The 20,641-nt window shown below is 36.0% G+C and overlaps 1 protein-coding gene across 3 annotated transcripts in view; it reads left to right on the top strand.

Annotated features, from left to right (window-relative positions):
- The first annotated feature begins 9,114 nt into the window (after positions 1-9,114).
- The window catches only part of LOC115221702 (DNA-directed RNA polymerases I, II, and III subunit RPABC3), a 373,348-nt gene continuing 361,821 nt past the window's right edge, over positions 9,115-20,641 (top strand). For all 3 annotated transcript variants that reach the window (XR_005002874.1, XR_005002875.1, XM_029791906.2), the window contains exon 1: positions 9,115-11,077. Coding sequence is in view for 1 of the 3 variants with exons in the window: in XM_029791906.2 (XP_029647766.1) it covers positions 11,005-11,077 (73 nt within the window). In the remaining 2 variants the exon portion in view is untranslated. The remainder of the gene's footprint in view (positions 11,078-20,641) is intronic.

Here is a 20,641-nt window from a genome sequence, read left to right on the forward strand (position 1 = left end):
GTAATAATTGATTAAACGTTTGGATTTATTAGCACCAGTTGTTTCTGTCAAGAAACCAGAGGAAATGATCTAGAAATCACAGACAAAACAAGTTGGAAATTATGCTTTAAGTGTTTTTTATGGTTTCATCAGAGGAGAAAAGGCCAACACTTCTGTCTTTTTTTACCTTTTGTCAGGGTCTCCAGGACTGACTGGGGAAAGGTAGAAAGTTATCTTAAGACTGGAGATCAGGTATAGATGCTTGCAACAGAATGAACACCACTAAAGACACCCATGGCCCAAGAGGTTATGTTAAATTGGGTGACAGATTAAGTCTGCCACCCCAAAACAGGAATTTTTGCGGTTTCTAACAAACTTCACTCACAAGTCTTTGGTTGATACAACACTATGGTAGATGAGACTTATTCAAGATGCTACACAGTAAAATTAAACCAAAAGCTACCTATTTGTGAAGTAAACATTTTAATCACATATCATGGTAGATGAAGGAACATTGGTAGGGATGCACAACAAACCTTCAATGGTGTCAAAATGACCCAGCAATGTCATCATAATCTAATTCTTCCAGGTTAAAACAGAGAAAGTATGCAGTTTTAATAGACTGTTGTCCATAAATAAAGAATTTGGTTGACATGACAATAAATATCATGTTGTCAAGTCCATATGTTTGTCTTAGTTCACAAGTAGGCCATACATAAATCTTTACTTTAAACAGGGCAAACAGTTGAAAAGGTAACATTTGCTTCAACTTCTAAATAATGGTAATGTCCAAACTAGTTATTATTTCCATGTCTTGAATTTTGTCTGATTAATAAACCAGGTTTTTTTGTTTTTTAAAAAAAACCTTTAATCCATGGTCCATTACTGGTATGCATTTAGGAATTATTTTTATTTTTATTCATGGATGTGATCCTACATGATTCTTGGGTTGGTGATTTTAAATATCTAAACCATTTTGCTCTATCACATAAAGCTTTTTAATAAAATACAAATTAATGATAATAAAAAAAATGTGAACTTTTAATGAATTCTTACTTTATTAAAATGAAAAATGACTAGTGACTGAGACTTTTGGAAATATGTTGTGCTTGAGAAGATCCGGCAAGCCAAATGAGATCATAACCAGTGGCCTATGCCAGGGGTGTAACTAGCCCACTTATGCGTACCTTTCCTTCAGTGGACACTAAACTCTGCTTGCGAAGACCTGTTGAAGCAAGTGAAATTGAAATCAAATTTGATGACTGGCATCCGAGCTAGTGTAGCGCTAAGAGCACCATCCGAGCATGATCATTGCCAGAGCAGCTAACTGGCTTCCATGCCGGTGGCATGTAAAAAGCACCATTCGAGCATGATTGTTACCAGCATTGCCATATCGGCATTTGTGCCAGTGGCACATGAAAAAACATTTGAGCAGGGTAATTGCCAGTGCTGCTGGACTGCCTCCTGTGCAGGTGGCACATAAAAAAACACCATTTGAGCGTGGCCATTGCCAGTACTGCCTGACTGGCCCTTGTGCCAGTGGCACATAAAAGCACCCACTACACTGTTGGAGTGGTTGGCGTTAGAAATGACATGCAGCTGTAGAAACTCTGCCAGATCAAGACTGGAGCCTGGTGTAGCCATCTGGTTTGCCAGTCCTCAGTCAAATCGTCCAACCCATGCTAGCATGGAAAGCGGATGTTAAACGATGATGGTGATAATGAGACAAGTAACCATGGAAAAGTATATTCTGCTAGTTTTAAGGACATATGTATTCCAAATCAACATGAAATGAATAATGAATCATCAACATCAGATCAAATGAATGTTAAAAAAATATATGCTCCTAATGGTTGATTCAAATGAAAGAGGACCGCTTTGAATTTCGCTTGTGTTGTACATCTAGGCCATCACATGTCAATGACGAGCAGTAATCCACCATCATGCTGACATTCCATTTGCCCTGGTATTGAGTTTCCATGGTGCAAATATCCTGATGGAACCACTCTCCTTGTTCCTCACTGTAGTTTCCACAATTCACGGGGAAATAGTTAAGATGTGAGTGCAAAAACTGCAGCTTGACACTCATTCTAGACCCAAGTTGCTGGAAACTTGAAATCAGGTCTTGGATCACTTTTTCATATTCTGGGGAGTGGCTATTTCTCAAGAAGCTTTGGACCATCTGCTTGAAAGCAAACCAGGCATTCACCTCAATACCCGTTAATGCTTCTTCAAAATGCTTGTCTTTCATCAATTCCCTAATCTGATGGCCAATAAAAATTCCTGCCTTTAGCTTGCCTCTACTTATACAAGGAAACTTTGACTCCAGGTCCTTGAAAGCAGCTCCATTCTTGTTCAGAGCCTTCACAAAATTTTTCATAAGCCCTAATTCAATATGGAGTAGTGGCAGCAGAATTTTCTTGGAGTCAACTTGTGGCACAGCTTTCCCATGATTTCTGCATAAGAAACTGGTTCTTGGTGGTCAGTCTTTTTTTCATAGTGCTGGCTGTCTGCTCTACTACTCCAAAGACAAAGGAAACAGGGATACTCAGTGTATCGTCTTTAAATATCTAGTAGTAGAGCAATAACTTTTAAATCACTAGAAATGAGAAAATTGTGATTATAGTACTTGATGACAGTTATTAATGTCTTCATATTTTCATAAGTTTCTTACGTTTGGACACTGTGGACAATTGACACAGATGCAGCTGTGTTGCCACTGTAGAGATGAACAGCTTTTAAACTTCTGTTAGAAGAATCAACAAAGAGCCTCCGTTCATCTACTCTGTATGACATCCCATGTGTTTAATAAGGCTAGAAATATTTGAACAGTAAACTAAAGAATCCTGTTTCTCAAAGAACTGAGTGAATTCCGCTTCACAATGATGGCACCAAGCAAATGTTCCAGGAACTAGAAACATGTGTCCCTTCAGTCTAGGTCTAGAGTAAAGTAACTGTGCACTTTCTTTTGGAAGGTTAACCCTTTCATTACTGAATTTATTTTGAGATGCTCTGTGTTTCTCTCAGTTTTAGAATTTAGTAAAATAACTTAGTTATCATTAAGCTAGTGTTAGGAACATTAATTGTGAGTAAGGTTTGGTGGAAGATTTTAATACAAAACTTATGAAAACAAGACATTTGTACTCAGAGCCAGAGCCGGTTTCAGCCGGGTTGGTAACGAAAGGGTTAAGGTCTCTCACCAAGTCACTTAGCTCAACTTGGTTGAAAAGTTTGGGACCATCATTTGTTGGTGGTTCATAGTTTACTTCTATCTCTTTAGTATCACTAATATCAGACTCTGATGAAATTTTCCATGTCTTAGATGGCACAGGTACAGGAATATCATCTGAGTGTGGAACAAGCCTTATTGCTGATAGAATATTTAGGTATATAATGTGATCCTTAGTCTTCTTGTTGAATCCAGCTACTTTAGTCATACAGAAGTAGCAGTCGTCATGGTTGTTCATCTGCTTTCACCATACCATTGTACTCCAAAGGGTATACATTTCAGTTTTCCAACTGACCACATTTAGAGCTTACTAATGCAACTCTTGTAAGCTCTGTGAGGTCCAAATACTTTGTCTTGGTCTCTCACCTTGCAGTCAAAATAAGCTAAATAGCAGCACTTCAACAAAGGAGTAATATTGCTCAGGGAATCTGAAGGGGTAAATTACCTGCAGACATAGCAAAATATGGCTGGTGAATTTATGCAGCCTCTAGATATTTTCACTAAAAAAAAAAAAATTAGTTTTATATTTAAGTCAATATACGGTAAGCATTTGCATAGTAATATACGTTATTGTAAGCATTGCTAATATACATTATCATTTACGTATGTGATACAAAGAGAAAAGTAACGTTTCTGTAGAACTTGATGTAAAAGAGATGAATAGAAAACACTTTGAATCACTATTTTTTATATGTATTTTGAAAAAGATACCATACAGCCAATAAAAAAAATCATGCAGACCTGTGTTATCAACCTGCACCCTCTTTTTATCGCTTCTTACCCTTATTTCAACAGAATTTGTTGGTTGCCCTTATTTCCACTTCAAACTTAGTTGCACAAAATCACAGGTACTCCTTCGTTCCAAGGATTATCATCCTGTAGAATTCCTTTTGCCTTTCTCACATTCCATATTTCCAGTTCTTCATCAACTCACATCTATTGACTTCAGATCAGTACTTCCATGAACTATGGTGAGTGTTCTCACAAGCTATTCCCCTCCTCCTATATGGAAATACACACACATGCTTGTGTACACAGGCACATGACAAATATGCCTCTAGCTCATGTCAAACAAGAATGGTGAATTGATTTGCTAGAGTTAACAATCAAATCAGCTTCAAATCACACCCTAACATATTTAAAAAGGAGGGAGACATCATCATCATTGTTTAACGTCCGCTTTCCATGCTAGCATGGGTTGGACGATTTGACTGAGGTCTGGCAAACCAGATGGCTGCACCAGACTCCAATCTGATCTGGCAGAGTTTCTACAGCTGGATGCCCTTCCTAACGCCAACCACTCTGAGAGTGTAGTGGGTGCTTTTACGTGCCACTGGCATGAGGGTCAGTTAGGTGGTATTGGCAATGGCCACGCTCAAATGGTGCTTTTTATGTGCCACCTGCACAGGAGCCAGTCCAGCAGCACTGGCAATGACCTCGCTCAATTTTTTTGTTTTTTTAAAAAAAACAAAAAAGGTAAAAGAGCCATCCTCAGGAAAATGTAGTCCTGGATACACTACATTTTGAAAAATGTGATGACTACAGCTCAATTAGAGTTGACTCAGGGTTAAACAACAACATGCACTAACTCAAAAATTCAAACACACAGCATAACTTAGTTTTACATGGTTTACTAAAGTTACCATTTTTTAAAGAAATGACATGGCAGTGAATTCAATTACTTGTTATAAAAACCAGAGAAATGTTCTTAAACCTTTAATCTGAATCTAGAGAGACTGTCTGATGTGGTTTAAGCCCTGATTAACCATATTCAAGCAAACATATGCTCTAACTATGACACACCACCCAGACATAGAGTTCTTGAGAAAACATTATCTAATTGTTTTGTCTTCTTTTATAAAGCAGAATGGTTTATAGACATATTGTATCAGTTACAGGACTCAACTGATGCTGTATTTTTATCTATCTTGAAAGGATGAAAGGTAGAGCTGACTTCAGTGGCATTTGAATTCAGTATATGAAAAAGAGAAAAAAACAAACTATCAATAAATAGCATAAGACGTAGGAGTGGCTGTGTGGTAAGTAGCTTGCTTACTAACCACATGGTTCTGGGATCAGTCCCATTGCGTGGCACTTTGGGCAAGTGTCTTCTACTATTGCTTCGAGCTGACTAAAGCCTTGCGAGTGGATTTGGTAGACAGAAACTGAAAGAAGCTCATCGTATATATGTTTATATATATGTGTGTGTGTGTGTATATATGTTCGTGTATCTGTGTTTGTCCCCCAACATCGCTTGACAACCGATGCTGGTGTGTTTACGTCCCAGTAATCTAGCGGTTCGGCAAAAGTGACTGATAGAATAAGTACTAGGCTTACAAAGAATAAGTCCTGGGGTCGATTTGCTCGACTAAAGGTGGTGCTCCAGCATGGCTAGAGTCAAATGACTACAACAAGTAAAAGAGTAAAATAGTAAAGAGTAAGTATTTTGTACAACACTAATGATTACCAATTTGAATGTAATTTGATTCCCACATCTAGCAGCTTGAGCTACTTTATGGAGACTCCCTCAATATAAACAAGACACCAAGAAGACAACCCAAACACTCAGTCTGCAAGAATATCAGCCAAATTTCCCACGAATCCTTTAATGTCAGCTTAAAAAAAAATGGAAGAATATATTAGATAATGTTGTTCTATATACATGTATAAAAGACAGGATGGTTATGGGCTGGAATTCCCTCACTTATAGGTTTATGCGATTAGGCCTAACAAGAGACTAAGCAAGAACTCGAGAGTCTCAAACCAAGGAAGGAACCTCTACGTCGTCGCTTGAACAGCTAGAAATAGCAGCCAGGTTTCGTTCAAATCATTTTAAAGAGGATACGATATGTAATGTAGTCCTAGATATATTAAGTTTGAATAAAAAGACGAGATGGTCACGGTTGTAATGCATCTGGTCATATGTCGACTTGATTAGGGTTGAGCAAGAGCTAAGCAACCGCAACAGGAACCCTTCAGCTGGTCACTCAAACAGCCAAGATAGCACCCATATCACGCTCGACTGCATTTTAAAAGGACACATTAGAAAATGTAGTCCTAGATATATATTAAGTCTGAATCGAAGACGAAATGGCCAAGTTTGGAATATCTTTGATCATAAGTCTAACTCAATCTAGATCAAACCCTCTACGTAAAAAAATAATAAAAAATCTTTTATAACAATTGTTAGAAAAACCAAAGAACACCCGACAAGCAGGCGTGAATTGAGATAGCAGACTTGCGTAGAAATACATACGCTGATAACTGTGATCGCGATTGCGACTGATTAAAATTAAACTGCAAAGAATAAAATGAGAACAAGAATCAAGATCGGTGGTAAGGCTTCAAACTCATTCAGTTATCACATTCGAATCTACAGCATTGATATTTTCAACGACCTAACTACTTAGACAAAATATCCAGGTGATGTTTAAGTTTTAGTAACAGACCCAAAAGGTGGTTAACTCACACTTCAAGGATCGGCTGCTAAATGGAAAATTTCTATTTTCCCAATAGGTTAATTCTTTCCCAACAATTTGCTAATTTAGTCGCAAAAATGTTTTTACTTCATAGCGAGTGACAAAACTGTTAATTTAGTTCAATACAAGCGTAGTAGAAAAGCCAAGTTGCACCTTGTAATAAATCTAATTCTTAGATATGAATTCTATAGTGTGAGAACAGGAACTCCTAACTTGGACAGATCGACCGAAAGAGGCAGCTATGGTTTTGTTTTTCGAAGGATCACAAAAGGCTGGAGGACTTAACAGCATTTTTTTTCACGTCTGTATCAATCATTCGAGAACATAAAAACCACACTTTCCATTCGTGATTTTTAAAACGGCAGAATAAGTGAAATATATATATATATATATTTATTATAAATATGAGTCTTACTAGTCATTCGGCCATCTTACCTGGGAGCTATTCAACAACGTCTCCAGGTTATTACATAACGAATCCGTCAAAATGTGTTTTAGTTTTATAACTAACGTTTTCTTGTAACGAAAACAATGCTACAGGTTTCTAGGAAATGATAAACGAAAAGAAAGTTATCCCTGTTGCACAAGTGAAATGAAATGCTTACAATTTGGGAAAAGAAACCTAACTGCAAACTCAGGATCTCTATGAGTTTTATTCACAAGACGGAGCCTCTGAGTAGGTGCTCGGCTTACTAAAAATATCAGCCAAAGCTTCCTTTAAATAATACTCTGCATTAGATAATGTGGACACAGATGCACTGTGCATAGAAAAAGCAAGGAGGATCACGGCTGGAATGCCTTCGATCATAGGCCTGCTCCATCAGGGCTGACCTGGGTCTAAGCAGCAGCAACGCACGTCTTTATAAAATAACTAGCAGTATCGCCCGGCATTGCTCGGGTTTGTTTCGAGCCTTTAGAATTGTAATGTTTGAAAAGTAAAAATTTCGCATTATGTAGTTTGTTATTTATTCTCTTTAAGTGAACATTTTTCTGGTTGAAATACACCGAAAAATGGCGACACAGCAGTAAAAAAAATCGTAAAAAATAGGGATTTTCATAGAAAAAAAGCACCTTTTTGATGTAAATAATTTTTGGTGTTAACATGGTCCGATTTGAATTTTTTCTTCTACGGAAGGAAGAGCAGGGTCTCGGAGGAGATAGTGTTAGTTGAAGGCTACCAAACCTGCCATACACAGACAACTTCAGCTTTATATATATTAGATGATGATTTATATCTAAGGTTAGTATAGGGATTGAATCGATCTAGAATGATATTGGTGCGAGAGGGACAAATAGACGACTGAGTATTATTAATTAAAAAACGAAACAAAAAAGGAAGCATATAGTTGGGAAGCAAACTTCTCAATGACATAGCCATAAAGGCTATCTTTCTTTTTAACCAATCTTGACATTATGGAATGTTAATCAACTGGGCTGTTCTCTCTTCTAGGGAGAGGTTAGCCTGTCCCTGGGTTGTCATAGAGAACAATCCTGATCGAAAACACATTAGATCAAAGACATTCCAGGCATGACCATTTCATTTCATTTATATCGGACTACGTTATCTAACATGCCATTTTTTAAAAGACGGGTAAGGTGTGATTTGAGATTTGGTTGCTATGTCTAACAGGTCGAACGATCACGTAGTTTTCTTCGTTGACTCGAATTTTTTTAGCGTAGGTGTGGAATGAAACCAGATTGTCTGGTTATGCAATAAATATATCGATCAGACTGACCGAGCTAAAGAGACAAATAACTATGATTACAATGGACCGACCACAAAATAGTTAATAAATCGTATTCTCTTGACCAGACAGGTCACAGCCTGTAGATATTGATTCTTTAGTTTTGATGTTTACCAAGAGATAGGGACGTGTGTTCCTGCTATCCATCATCAAAGTCGGTTACAACTGTCTTACTAACCGCAGGTTACAACTCAGTCCTTAAGTTTCTGACAGTAAGCCAAATAAATGCAGAGAGATAAGTAGATATTCGACTCATTAAAACAATGTTTCGCAATAAAATTAACGACAAAGAAAGTTTTGTTTTTCCTTTTTTTTTTTTTTTTTTAATGAAACAGTTTTCTTCCACCCATTACATACCGTCTCTTACTCATTCAACATAGACCTTCTTCCCAACTATAGATGACCAGCAACTCATGCGCAGACACACATACGGAAAAATCGAAAGAATAGTTCTTGAAAATGAAATTCTTATTAGTATGTTCAGGAAAAATCTGTTTATAAACCGTTGAAATGTGCGCTTATCAATCTGTATTTGTTAAGGTTTAGCGAAAACTGTATTACAGATTAAAGAGACAATATATATATATATATAAACAAAAAAAACGAAAGCGAACTGACTCTGACAGAATAGTCTTAAGCCCAGTATTACATTCCTGAGACATATTAACCCTTTCAATGTCACGTCAGCCTGGTAAGCATGTTTTGAACATCTGTCTTACAGCTAAGGCTAGATTATAGTGGCAGCAAAGTGGTTGAGTGTCGATAGCTGATATATTTAACTGGTTCCAAACCTCGATATCTGTTCGAGCATCGATACTCCGCCCCTCATTTTCACCTCTATCTCAACTTATCCGAAGACAACATGATTTCATGTAATGAAGAACACTGCCATGCAGTAGTAACCGCCGTCACTACTGAGAAATATCGACTGGAAAGGGTTAAAGCACGTGAATTGCTGATTATATTGATGAAGTGAAACTGGAGAACTGTTAATATGACAAGCCTTGTGCAAAACAAATCCAACCCTCAACATTTGTAGTCTTCATGCTACGCTGAAAAAATTTCATTAACAACTTATTTTTAAAATCTGAATCAAAATGTAGTTTAGTTACGCAAAATTTTATTTATCAATTCAAAGATGTGTTACTGTTTTTTCCTAACCACCTGCTGTTGCAGTGTCTAAAATAACTATTATTGATTTTTCTCTTTTTAATGCTAAAACTATGAGATTCTTTACGTTTAATAATCTACAATAACACATCTGTGAATAGAACGACAGTTTTCTTTTCAACATAACATTTATATGTTTTTAATGACAATATGTGGCAAACACCACAGAGTAAGTTCCTAGCAAATAGAGTCTGCAACATGGTTTTCATTCCCGTTAGTAACAATTTCACTTGATCTTCCATCGCTAAAGTATTTGAGGCATGAACGTCACACAACTTCTTTCTCACCTCCATGAATCCGAAGTCCTGTGCAATGACAACACACATTATGCGACTCTATAAAGTTGGACTTAAGTTTTTTATCTCTATGTCGCGATAGAAGGAACTGTTTTCGATTAAATATATTTTTATAATACATCGACGGAAAGGAAGGATAAACAGTGACAGTCTGGAGGACATCAAGAAACTGTTGAGTCGATACCTTAAGCTCCATTTATTTTAAAGGAAGGAAAAGAAAGAATAACATCAACATATCCGTCAAAAAACAACAAACAAAAACACATCTTCGTTGATGTCGATACAGTGAACTTGTAAATTCTTTAATCATAACTAACGAAAATGAAACTTATTTAATTTCTTCTTCCCAGTCTTTATATCACTGGAGACAGAACTATATCCCATAACAATTAAATTTAAATTGTATGCATTTTCGGACACGAAGTGTTTGTTTAAATACATTTTGTAAACAATCGAAGCTCAAAGGATTCTTGCGGTGGAATGAATGAAAGAAAAAAAAAGTATTATGTATTAATATATATGTCTATACAGATGTATAACTATGACAATCAGGAATCTATCGAAAGTTTTAAACGTCACCTGTAATAGTAATGAATTTGAAACGATTAATAAGTGAAGAACTAAAAAAAATTCAGAAGATAGCTGAATACGACAGGTTCTTGTTGCATGTGGAGAGTATCTTAACTCTTCCTTTCTCTTTGATGGCAGAATATATTTTTGAACAAAATATATATACTTAATATATATTACTCACCTCATTTTAATCAGTTTCTATGTAAAAAAAAAAAAAGAAAGAGAAAATTCGTGAAGAATACGATAAATTACAACAGAATGAAATTTCTCTTCGCTGAGAAGATTGTTTATACAAGTCAAATTTTCCTTGAAACTTTTACCCTGAAACCAGAGATGTTTATAGCACACATTAGAATATAATGAATAAATAAGGAAAATATATTAAACTTTAGTACGAAAATAAATCTATAATAAAGAATGCTGGCATTCAGCAATGCAGTAAGATTGTTACAGTTGGAATATAGGCTAGCCGAGCTAATATTCTATTGTAGACTTGTTTCGAGGCTACGCACGCCGGGTCGAGTATTCAGAAGATGGCGGGTGTTTTGTTTGAAGATATTTTCGACGTAAAGGATCTTGATCCCGATGGCAAGAAATTCGACAGAGGTGAGTGTTTAAAAAACTCAACTATTAGATTGTACTCGTTTCATACTGCACAGTCATGAATTGCTTTTATCTCGTTATCACTTCCTTTGTTCACTAAACAGTCCTACAAGCCATCGCCACGTTTTTCTTTTGGTTTCTTCCTGTCTTACACTTCGACTTTCTATTATTCCAATAAACTCGTGACTCTCTCATTCTCTCGCTCTCTCTCTCTCTCTGGTATAATCACCACGCTTTTTTTACCATCTCTTTTTCTATACATTCTTCTGTATCTTCAAACTATTTACAAAATTCATGCTTATTTTAGTTGACTAAATGAATGACTTAATTGTTGCCACTCTAAGTTTTCTGCAAATTAAACAGAGATAATTAATCAGTGTCCGAAAACATTATTATTTTGGATTTTAGCGCAACTTCTTACTACCGATTCAAAGAATCAATCGCAGTTCTTTCTGATTTGAATAGCTTTTCTCTTTCTTTTTAAATTTTCACTCAGATTAATTATAGTTTTTAATATTTATTTAGATTTTTATGAATTGTGTATGTGTGTGCGTGCACAAACACACATATACATACATATATACATATATATTGTATGCATTGTTATTTTCCGCAATATTTCATTGACGATAAACCTAGAATCGTTCGGTGTCCAATTTGCTCTCCACACGTGATATTGCGAACCACCTGATCGATCTTGTAATTAGGATTCAGTTAGAGATAGTTGGGTTTTCTTTTACGTTTTACAACTTCACACCTGACTTTTTCGTTTTTCTGTCTACGAGCCAAGATGAGATCCTCTATGCGGTAACGACCTGCTAGAAACATCAGCTAAATTCCCTCAAATCACTGTGTCTTAAAAAAAAAAAAGAGGGATAGATGTAGCTAGACATAGATATTCTTTATGCGGGTGGTCATGGTTGAAACAGTGAAGATCTTCTAAATCAAAACTGACCTGGGGGCAAGCCATAATCCATAATCTACGGAGTCAGTCTTTTCCTGTTAGAAATAGCAGCTAAATTTTAACCCACGCCCAACCATCTTAAAGGAAAGGCAGATAATGTAGTTTTAGATAAATGAGATGGTCACATCCAAAAAATCTTTGATTTAGATTTGCTCGACCAGGTGTGACCTGGGGCTAAATAATTATTACTACTCGAGCCAATAAAGGAACCTCTGGTCATCCAGTCTGCTAGAAACAGTCACACCCTACAATTTTGGAAAAGAGGGACTCCTGCCAATAACGCGGTCCTAGATGTATATGCCCGAAAAAAAATGGGATGTCACGACTGGAACGCCTTTGATGATAATTTAAATCGCGCTGGGGCTAGATGACAAATACAATTACATAGGAATTATTGGTTCTGTAATTTCGAGGTAGATTAAAGGAACAATAAGAAGACCTTTCGCCATTACCCTTTCAAAATATTTCCTAATTCTATGTAATAAAGATGCTGTGTATTTTTCAGTGGACAGTATTTTTATTATAAATCACCATCCTCATTATTACATTACAAAACCGATTATGGAATGCTGTTATTTTAAAATACATGACTTTCACCGAAAAATAACTTGGAACAATTGCAGAAAGCCGGTTCCCATCTTTCCTTCCAACCGCACGTGATTAATAAATAAAACAAATATTTTTTTCTGCTTTCAGTTTCGTTATTGCGCAATAACGGCTGAAACTTGTATTGAGAAGATTAATTAATTTTCAGATTAAACCTAATTTCTTTGGTGAAGACAGACCCTTCACACACACTCACACCTCCCCACATGCGCACCTTATCAATAATTTATGTCGATTATTTTCTTAGTTCCTACTCGAAATTTTACACATTGATCCGACCCCTTGAACATTTTGATAGCCATACGTACATCTCGTTACAACTTGTTCTTATTTCATCTACAAATTAACTTGCTAAATTATAGTTCTGTTATAATGAAGTAAGCTTGTCTAGTGTTTTCTCCTCTACTCTTTCTGTCATCTTAAACATATCTATCTGCCTGCCAGGTGTGTTCATTTGCAATAAGAATAGCTCGTTTGTCATGATAATATATATATATATATATACATATATATATATATATATATATATATATATGACATAAATTTTTTCCTGTATGTATTTGGACATATATTTATAGCTAAGTCAAAACAAGAAATCGATTTTTATGGCTTGGATGATAGAACATTGGAGTAAATCATGGCAATGTTTAGTTCCATTTTGCAAACTCAGTTTCCACAGATCAAATCTCAAGCGAGTTGACTTTTTCTTTTCATCCATTAGGGTCTGTTATCTTAGACACATCTTATACAAATATTCTTGTTTGTCAAAAGAAATTCATTTTTAGTTGAATTTCCCCACTCTGAAGAGATAAAGGAACTCTTAGTAATATTCTGAAAATTTACCAGACAGTATTGTTTGAGGTTCAGGGAGAGAAGGAGAAGTTATGAAGTTAGTCTCATACAAGAAGAGTTTAGTCATTTCTGTGGGCTTAACTATTCAACAACATCTGTCACAGAACAGGTGTTGCCTGTTATGGTTATTAACATCAGGTTGCAATTTCACTTTATATTTCCTTGTAGCCACATGTACACATATCTGTACATAATTTTGTTTTATATGTATTTTTCTCTTAGCATAATTGGAAGAGATTTGTAAACTTATGTGTTCAAACATATATGCTTGTATATAACTCTGTGTGTGTGTGTGTGTATGAAGAAATGAATAAAACATTTTGAGGTTTGCAGGCTTGAAATGATTTGAAGCATGATAGCTTGTCTCAAGATGTTATGATAGGCAAAAACTTTGTACAAAAAGATGTGACATTTCCCTGAGTAAATGTAGAAAGAAAGAAGTATATGTACAAGAGATTACTGATCAGAGGTGTATCATGGACAGTGTAGAAATAGTCTATCATCAGAGAAGCCTGTAGCAGATCTCTTTGAGGCAATTGTAAATGAAACAGTTTTAGATGTATTTATTTCTACTTACATATCTGTGCAGTCTATTAGGCCTGTATATGTTAATGGTAACCATGTCATTAGCCCTTTAGTGACTATGTGTATATATATATATATATATATATATAATCTAATGAAACAGATTATTTTTAATTTTGAAAATAGTCATGAATTGGCAGGGGTGAAAAAAAATATCTATGTCATTTATTAGTTTATTAAGCTGATGTTTGGAATGTAGTTAAAGTTTTTTTTGCACATAATTATGATGACAGGTTTTAATTTAATTATGAACATTTTAAAATACTGGTAGAAGCAAGGTGGTTTCAGGTAGGTTGATGTAAGTGTTCAGCTGACAGAAAGAGTGCCAGTCTACATTGCAGATAGCTTTTTATTTTTTGTTATATGAGAAGAATTAAATTGTGTACTGCAAGCTAATGAGCTGATTTTTGTTTTTACAATGTTGCTGCTGTTTACATCACTCTGCTGAGGGTTAAGTGTATTAAGCACATGTATTTCAATGACTCAATATCAACAAACTGTTGGCTATTGTTTGTTTGCCTATTTTCTACCCTATCATGCTTTTGATTGAGATCACAAAGACTGAAAGTTGTGAGAAGTTTTTAATCAACTGGTATCAGTTATCAGGAACCACAAACAATTGTCTGATTAGTATATGAGGGAAACACCTTTGTCTAATATACATGAAGGTGGGTAATCCATGTATATAGTAAGTGCACAAGAGATGCAGTGTGGTCTCTTGTAAACTAATTTTGAAACAGACCTTTTGATGCGCAGATGCATCAGAGTAGCTAATAACATAACAACAGAGCAGTTCTGGAGTGTTATTTGCAGGAAAAGATAGGAAGTAAGTTCTGTTATGTTAGGTGATATAATTGTTGCTGTACTTCCTAGTGAGAGCAAGAGAATAATATTTCATTATTTAACCCCTAATACAAATAAATGGAAATAAAACATTTTATTTTCTTAGTCAGAACCAAGATGTATTTCCCATTAATTATTGTTATATCCACTGATATTTGAAAGACATGTTGCTTTCTACAGAAGTGTATGTGTATTTTCTGTGCTATTTAATTTTACTTGTGACTTATATTTTTATATAACCAGCATTGTTAATGCGTCTTATTCTTATTTAAATATATTACTGATTTCGTTTCTCATATACCGAGGACATACTCAGGTAATTTGCTAGTAAAGTAAAATTTGCCAAAATAATAGAAAATATCTTAAAAAATATTTTGCTTGTATATAATTCATAAAAAAGGTAAACAAAAGGGAAGTTTGTGTCTTAGTTTCAGTATTTTCTAAACTACCAGAGCAGACATCAAGCAAGAAATGAAACTGGATAAACAGAGATACTTCTTTGCTTTGTATATGGATCTGTCAAATAAGTGAGGAGGTAACAGCAGGAGTATACCATAAATTTAAGGAATTAATGGTATCATAATTACTGTAGGGTTCAAAAGAAGTGGAAGAAGTTTTGAGAACTGTTACGCCTACTTGAGTTAGAAGTGTTTATCTACCTGAATAGCAGATTGTATAATTATAGTCATTTTTAAGTTGGGCACAATACTATATGTTCTTAGAGAAGGAACAATTGATTTAATCAATTCAGAATATTACTAGTACTCTGTGGATCCTGGCAAAATTTGAACTTGGAATGGAAAAGATTGTAACTAAATATTGCCCCTCTGCCAATTCTACCATTTTCTGTCCTAATAATAGCAAATAAAATAATGTTTTCGATGACAGGTATCTGACCAGTTTTTAAATGAGAGTCTTGTCTAGTCAATTATACCAGCACCATTACTTGACTGGTACTTAATTGTGTCACTCCTTCCATCCTACACACACTCCCCAGGTGATTGAAAGGTAAAGTTGATTCCAGTGGTATTTGAATTCAGCAGAATATCAATAAGTTTGATACTGTATAGTAGTACATGTCGAAAACATTTAAGAATTAGACAACAGGATGTTGAGAATGTTGTTCTGTTGATACAGTTAAGAAAGAGACGGTTGGGTGAAGACAATGAATTGAAGCAGCAACTGGATGTACAAGAGAATCGGTGACAAATATATGAGTAAGGGTGATTAGTGTCGTTTGTTTTAACTTCTGGTCAACTCTGATTGAACAGACGTTCCAGTTGTGACCACCACATCATTTTAAGGCTAAATCTAGGACTATCTTATCAAATGTGATCCTCTTTTTGCTTTAAGATGGATAGGTATGAATTGCAAGAGACTTGGCTGCTGTTTCTAACTAGCCGAGCAATTCCGCAGACTCCATAGTAGATTCAGACATAATGAGATTGGGTTGGTGGAAACTGATTTGATATTGGTGTAAGTTACTGTAGTAGAGCGATGTTGCCTTTTTTTAGTCCCAGTTGGCACTGGTCTAGCAGAACTTATGATTAACATGTTCACCCCTTGATCTTTTTAAAGTTGGAATGTGATTAGGACTAAATTTTCTGTTTGCTAACCTTTTAATTGCATAGACTATAATTTTATAAAGACTTGACTGCTATTTGTTGGAAGTTGGATACTGCGTAAAAGCTTACGCATTATACTAATGTAATTATGTGTCTATGTACACACACACGCACACATATATACATGCATATATATATATATATATATATTTAAACACACACAAACATACATATATATGCATATATTTATATATAGATACATGCACTCATACATATACATGCATATATATATAGAGAGAAAGAGACACACACACGCACAAACATACAGTATATATACACATGATTATTTTACATGTACTTTGTATGTGTGTGTGTATATATATATATATATATATATATATATATATATATGTTTACAAAGAACCGGTCTGACTGTATGTAAGAGAGAGAGAGAGAAAGAGAATTTGGAAAGAGATAGAGAGTTAAGAAGCATCATGATGAATTATATGCATTATCTTGATTCTCATGTTAAAACTGTTCGTTGTGAGATCCCGTGACTTCAGTCGTCTGTAAGACAATTGAACAAAATTCTGTCAAATCTGTTAAAATCATACCGGCTCTCGCTTACATCTGCACGCACACACACACACACTTATGTAAAGCTTGTCTGTATTATACACATTTATTGTTCTATTGCTGCTTTGATAAGAATACACATACTTGTGTAGATGTTGGTTTACCTTGATTACAAAATCTCGTTGCAATGTTATATAATAAAGCTGCTGCTTCAGCCGGTCAAGTCTGTGGTTTCATTGTTGTTATAATAGTTATTAGAAATATTTACTTGGGTGTCAATTAATATGAGAATTAATATGGAAGTTCATTGATTTATTGATTTAGATTTCCACTGTTCTGAGGTACTTTTTTTTTCTATTCTACTACCCATTTGCATACTTAAATTTTCTACCTTAAATAGCATTTTGTCTAGGAAGTCTGTTGCTTGTCTTTTGTTTAGTATTTGTTTATAAGAACATTTCTAAGGATGAGTAAAAAACATGTGCATGTATGTGCGTGTGTCTGTGTGCAACTGTACATCTGCATGTATACTGTATGTATGTAGGTATATGCTTGTACGTGTGTGTATGTCTGTGTGTATGTATATACATGCACGTGTGTGTGTATGCACGTGTATGTGTATGTATGCATGTATATATATGTTTTTATATAATTGTGTATGTACATGTATGCAAGCAAATATGTACCTCCAGGTATGCATGCATACATGTACCTGGATCTATGTCTGTATACATGTAGATATATGTATACATATATGTAACTATATATATATGTAACAATAACCATATATATGTACATCTGGGTATGTGTACATATGTATGGCTGTGCATATGTGTATGTTTGGATATGTATGCATGTATGTACATAATTGTGTATGTACATGTATACGAGTATATATGTACCTGCGGGTATGCATGCATGCATGTACCTGGATTTGTGTCTGTATACATGTAGATACATGCATACATACATGTAACTATATATATGTAACAATAACCATATATATATATGTACTTCTGTGCATATATATGTATATGTACTTCTGTGCATATGTACATATGATGTACGGCTGGGTATATGTACATATGTATGGCTGTGCATATATGTATGTACATAACTCTACATATGTTTGTATACATAACGCTCTGCATATGTGTATATACGTAGCACTCTGCATTTGTGTATATACATAACTCTGTACATATGTGTATATATAACTCTGTGCATGTGTGTGTACATACCTGTGCATATGTGTGTGTATACATATCTCTGTGCATATGTGTGTATATATATAGATCTCTATGCATATGTGTATATATAGAGATCTCTGTACATATGTGTATATATATATATAGATCTCTGAGTATATGGGTGTGTGTGTGTGTATATATATATCTTTATATATATATGTTTCTTTATTACCCACAAAGGGCTAAACATAGAGGGGACAAAGAAGGACAGACAAACGAATTAAGTTGATTACATCGACCCCAGTGCGTAACTGGTACTTAATTTATCGACCTTGAATGGATGAAAGGCAAAGTCGACCTCGGCGGAATTTGAACTCAGAATGTAACGGCAGACGAAATACGGCTACGCATTTCGCCCTGCGTGCTAACGGTTCTGCCAGCTCGCCGCCTTTATATATCTTTATATATATAAAACTGAGAATGTGTGTCTGTCTGTCTGTGTGTTTCCCTAAAACTTGAGAACTACACAACCAATTTCATTCAAATTTTACACATGCCTTATTTAGGGTCCGGGGAGTGTCATCGGCAAAAACTTTTTGCCTAGGGTGAGCCCACAGCAATATCAAATCTTCTCCACTACGATTCCCTAAAACTTGAGAACTACACAACCAATTCCATTCAAATTTTACACATATGTGAAGCTGGTGTAAGATACAGCCATGAACTCACTTTATTTGTTGGGTCTTCACAGTCACAGCATATCTCCAGAGGTCTTGGTTTTCCGTCATTGCCTCTGTGAGGCCCAATTTTTGAAGGTCATGCTTGACCACCTCATCCCATGTCTTCCTGGGTCTACCTCTGCCCCAGATTTCTTCAACTATTTGGGAGTGGCACTTCTTCACACATCTCTCCTTATCTATCCGTAGTACATGACCATACCAGTGCAAACGTCTCTTTTGCATGCCACATCCAATGCTTCTCTCATTTCTCTCAGGGCACTTACATTCAGTCGTGTGTGCACACTAACATTACACATCCAGCGATCATGCTAGCTTCATGTCTTTCAAGCCTAAACATGTCTTCCACAGTCACGGTCCATGTTTCACTGCCATGAAGCATGGCAGTTTGCATACATGCATCGTACAATCTACCTTTCACTCTGAGCGAGAGACCCTTTGTCACCAGTAGGTGTAGAAGCTTTCTAAACTTTGCCCAGGCTATTCTTATATTAGTGGTAACACTTTCTGAGCATCCACCACCACTACTAACTTGGTCACCTAGGTAGCGGAAGCGATCAATTACTTCTAGTTTCTTCCCCTGGAGTCTGATGGAATCTGTTCTTGGAGCATCTGTGGTGTCTATTGCCCCTGTGCATCTGCCGCGCACGAAAGCTATCTGCTTGGTTAATCTTCCTTATGTGTCCATAGCTTACATTGGGAACATCTTATGGAGTTTCTACCTACACCTTTTCTACAGATCAAGCAGGGCCACCTACATGTGGGGGTGTGTGATGAGTTTGCCTTCCTACTTACTAGAACTTTGGTCTTTGCTACATTGAGTCTAAGGTCTTTTGATTCTAAACCTAGCTTCCAGACATGAAATTTCTTTTCTAGTTCCGGTAGTGATTCTGCTATGAGGGCCAGGTCATCAGCATAGAGGAGCTCCCTGGGGCAACCTGTCATGAATTCCTCTGTTATTGTCTGGGGGACTATGATGAATAAAAGGTAACTGAGGGCTGAACCTAGGCGGTCTCCTACTTCTTCCTGGAGTTCTTTACTATACTCATTGCTAATCCTAACCTTTCTAATGGCCTCTCTGTATAGGTCCTGTACAGCTCTTATTTACCATTCATCAATCTCCAGTTTCTGTATCACCCACCAGATAAGGGATTGGGGGACCCTGTCAAAGGCTGTCTCCAAGCCCACAAAAGCTAAGTATAGTGGTTTATCTTTAGCTAGGTATTTCTCCTGCAGTTGTCGAACCAGGAATATGGTATCAGTGGTGCTTCTACCCGGCACAAAACCGAACTGCATCTCATCTAAGCAGACTCTCTCCCTAATGAGATGGGCTATCACCCTCTCTGTGACCTTCATTACCTGATCCAGCAGTTTGTCTGTAGCTCTATCTTCCTCTCCTCAAATTGCTTGATGAGGATGTCCCTAAATCTCTGACCATGTGAAAGGTTCTTTAGCTTCCAAATCCTTTTTTGGATTGGTCTGATTCTTCGTATGATTCCGGCCTTGAACCTAAAGTCACTAATGACTAGCCTATGCTGGGGGGTACATTCTTCACCCAGGAGGGTCTTTGTATTTAAGAGCAACTCTGCATCCCACTGTCTGGCGAGGATGAAATCACTCTGGCTAGCAGAGTACCCTTATTGATAGGT

Source organism: Octopus sinensis, linkage group LG18 (assembly GCF_006345805.1).
Source record: "Octopus sinensis linkage group LG18, ASM634580v1, whole genome shotgun sequence".
Taxonomy (NCBI): Eukaryota; Metazoa; Mollusca; class Cephalopoda; order Octopoda; family Octopodidae; genus Octopus; species Octopus sinensis.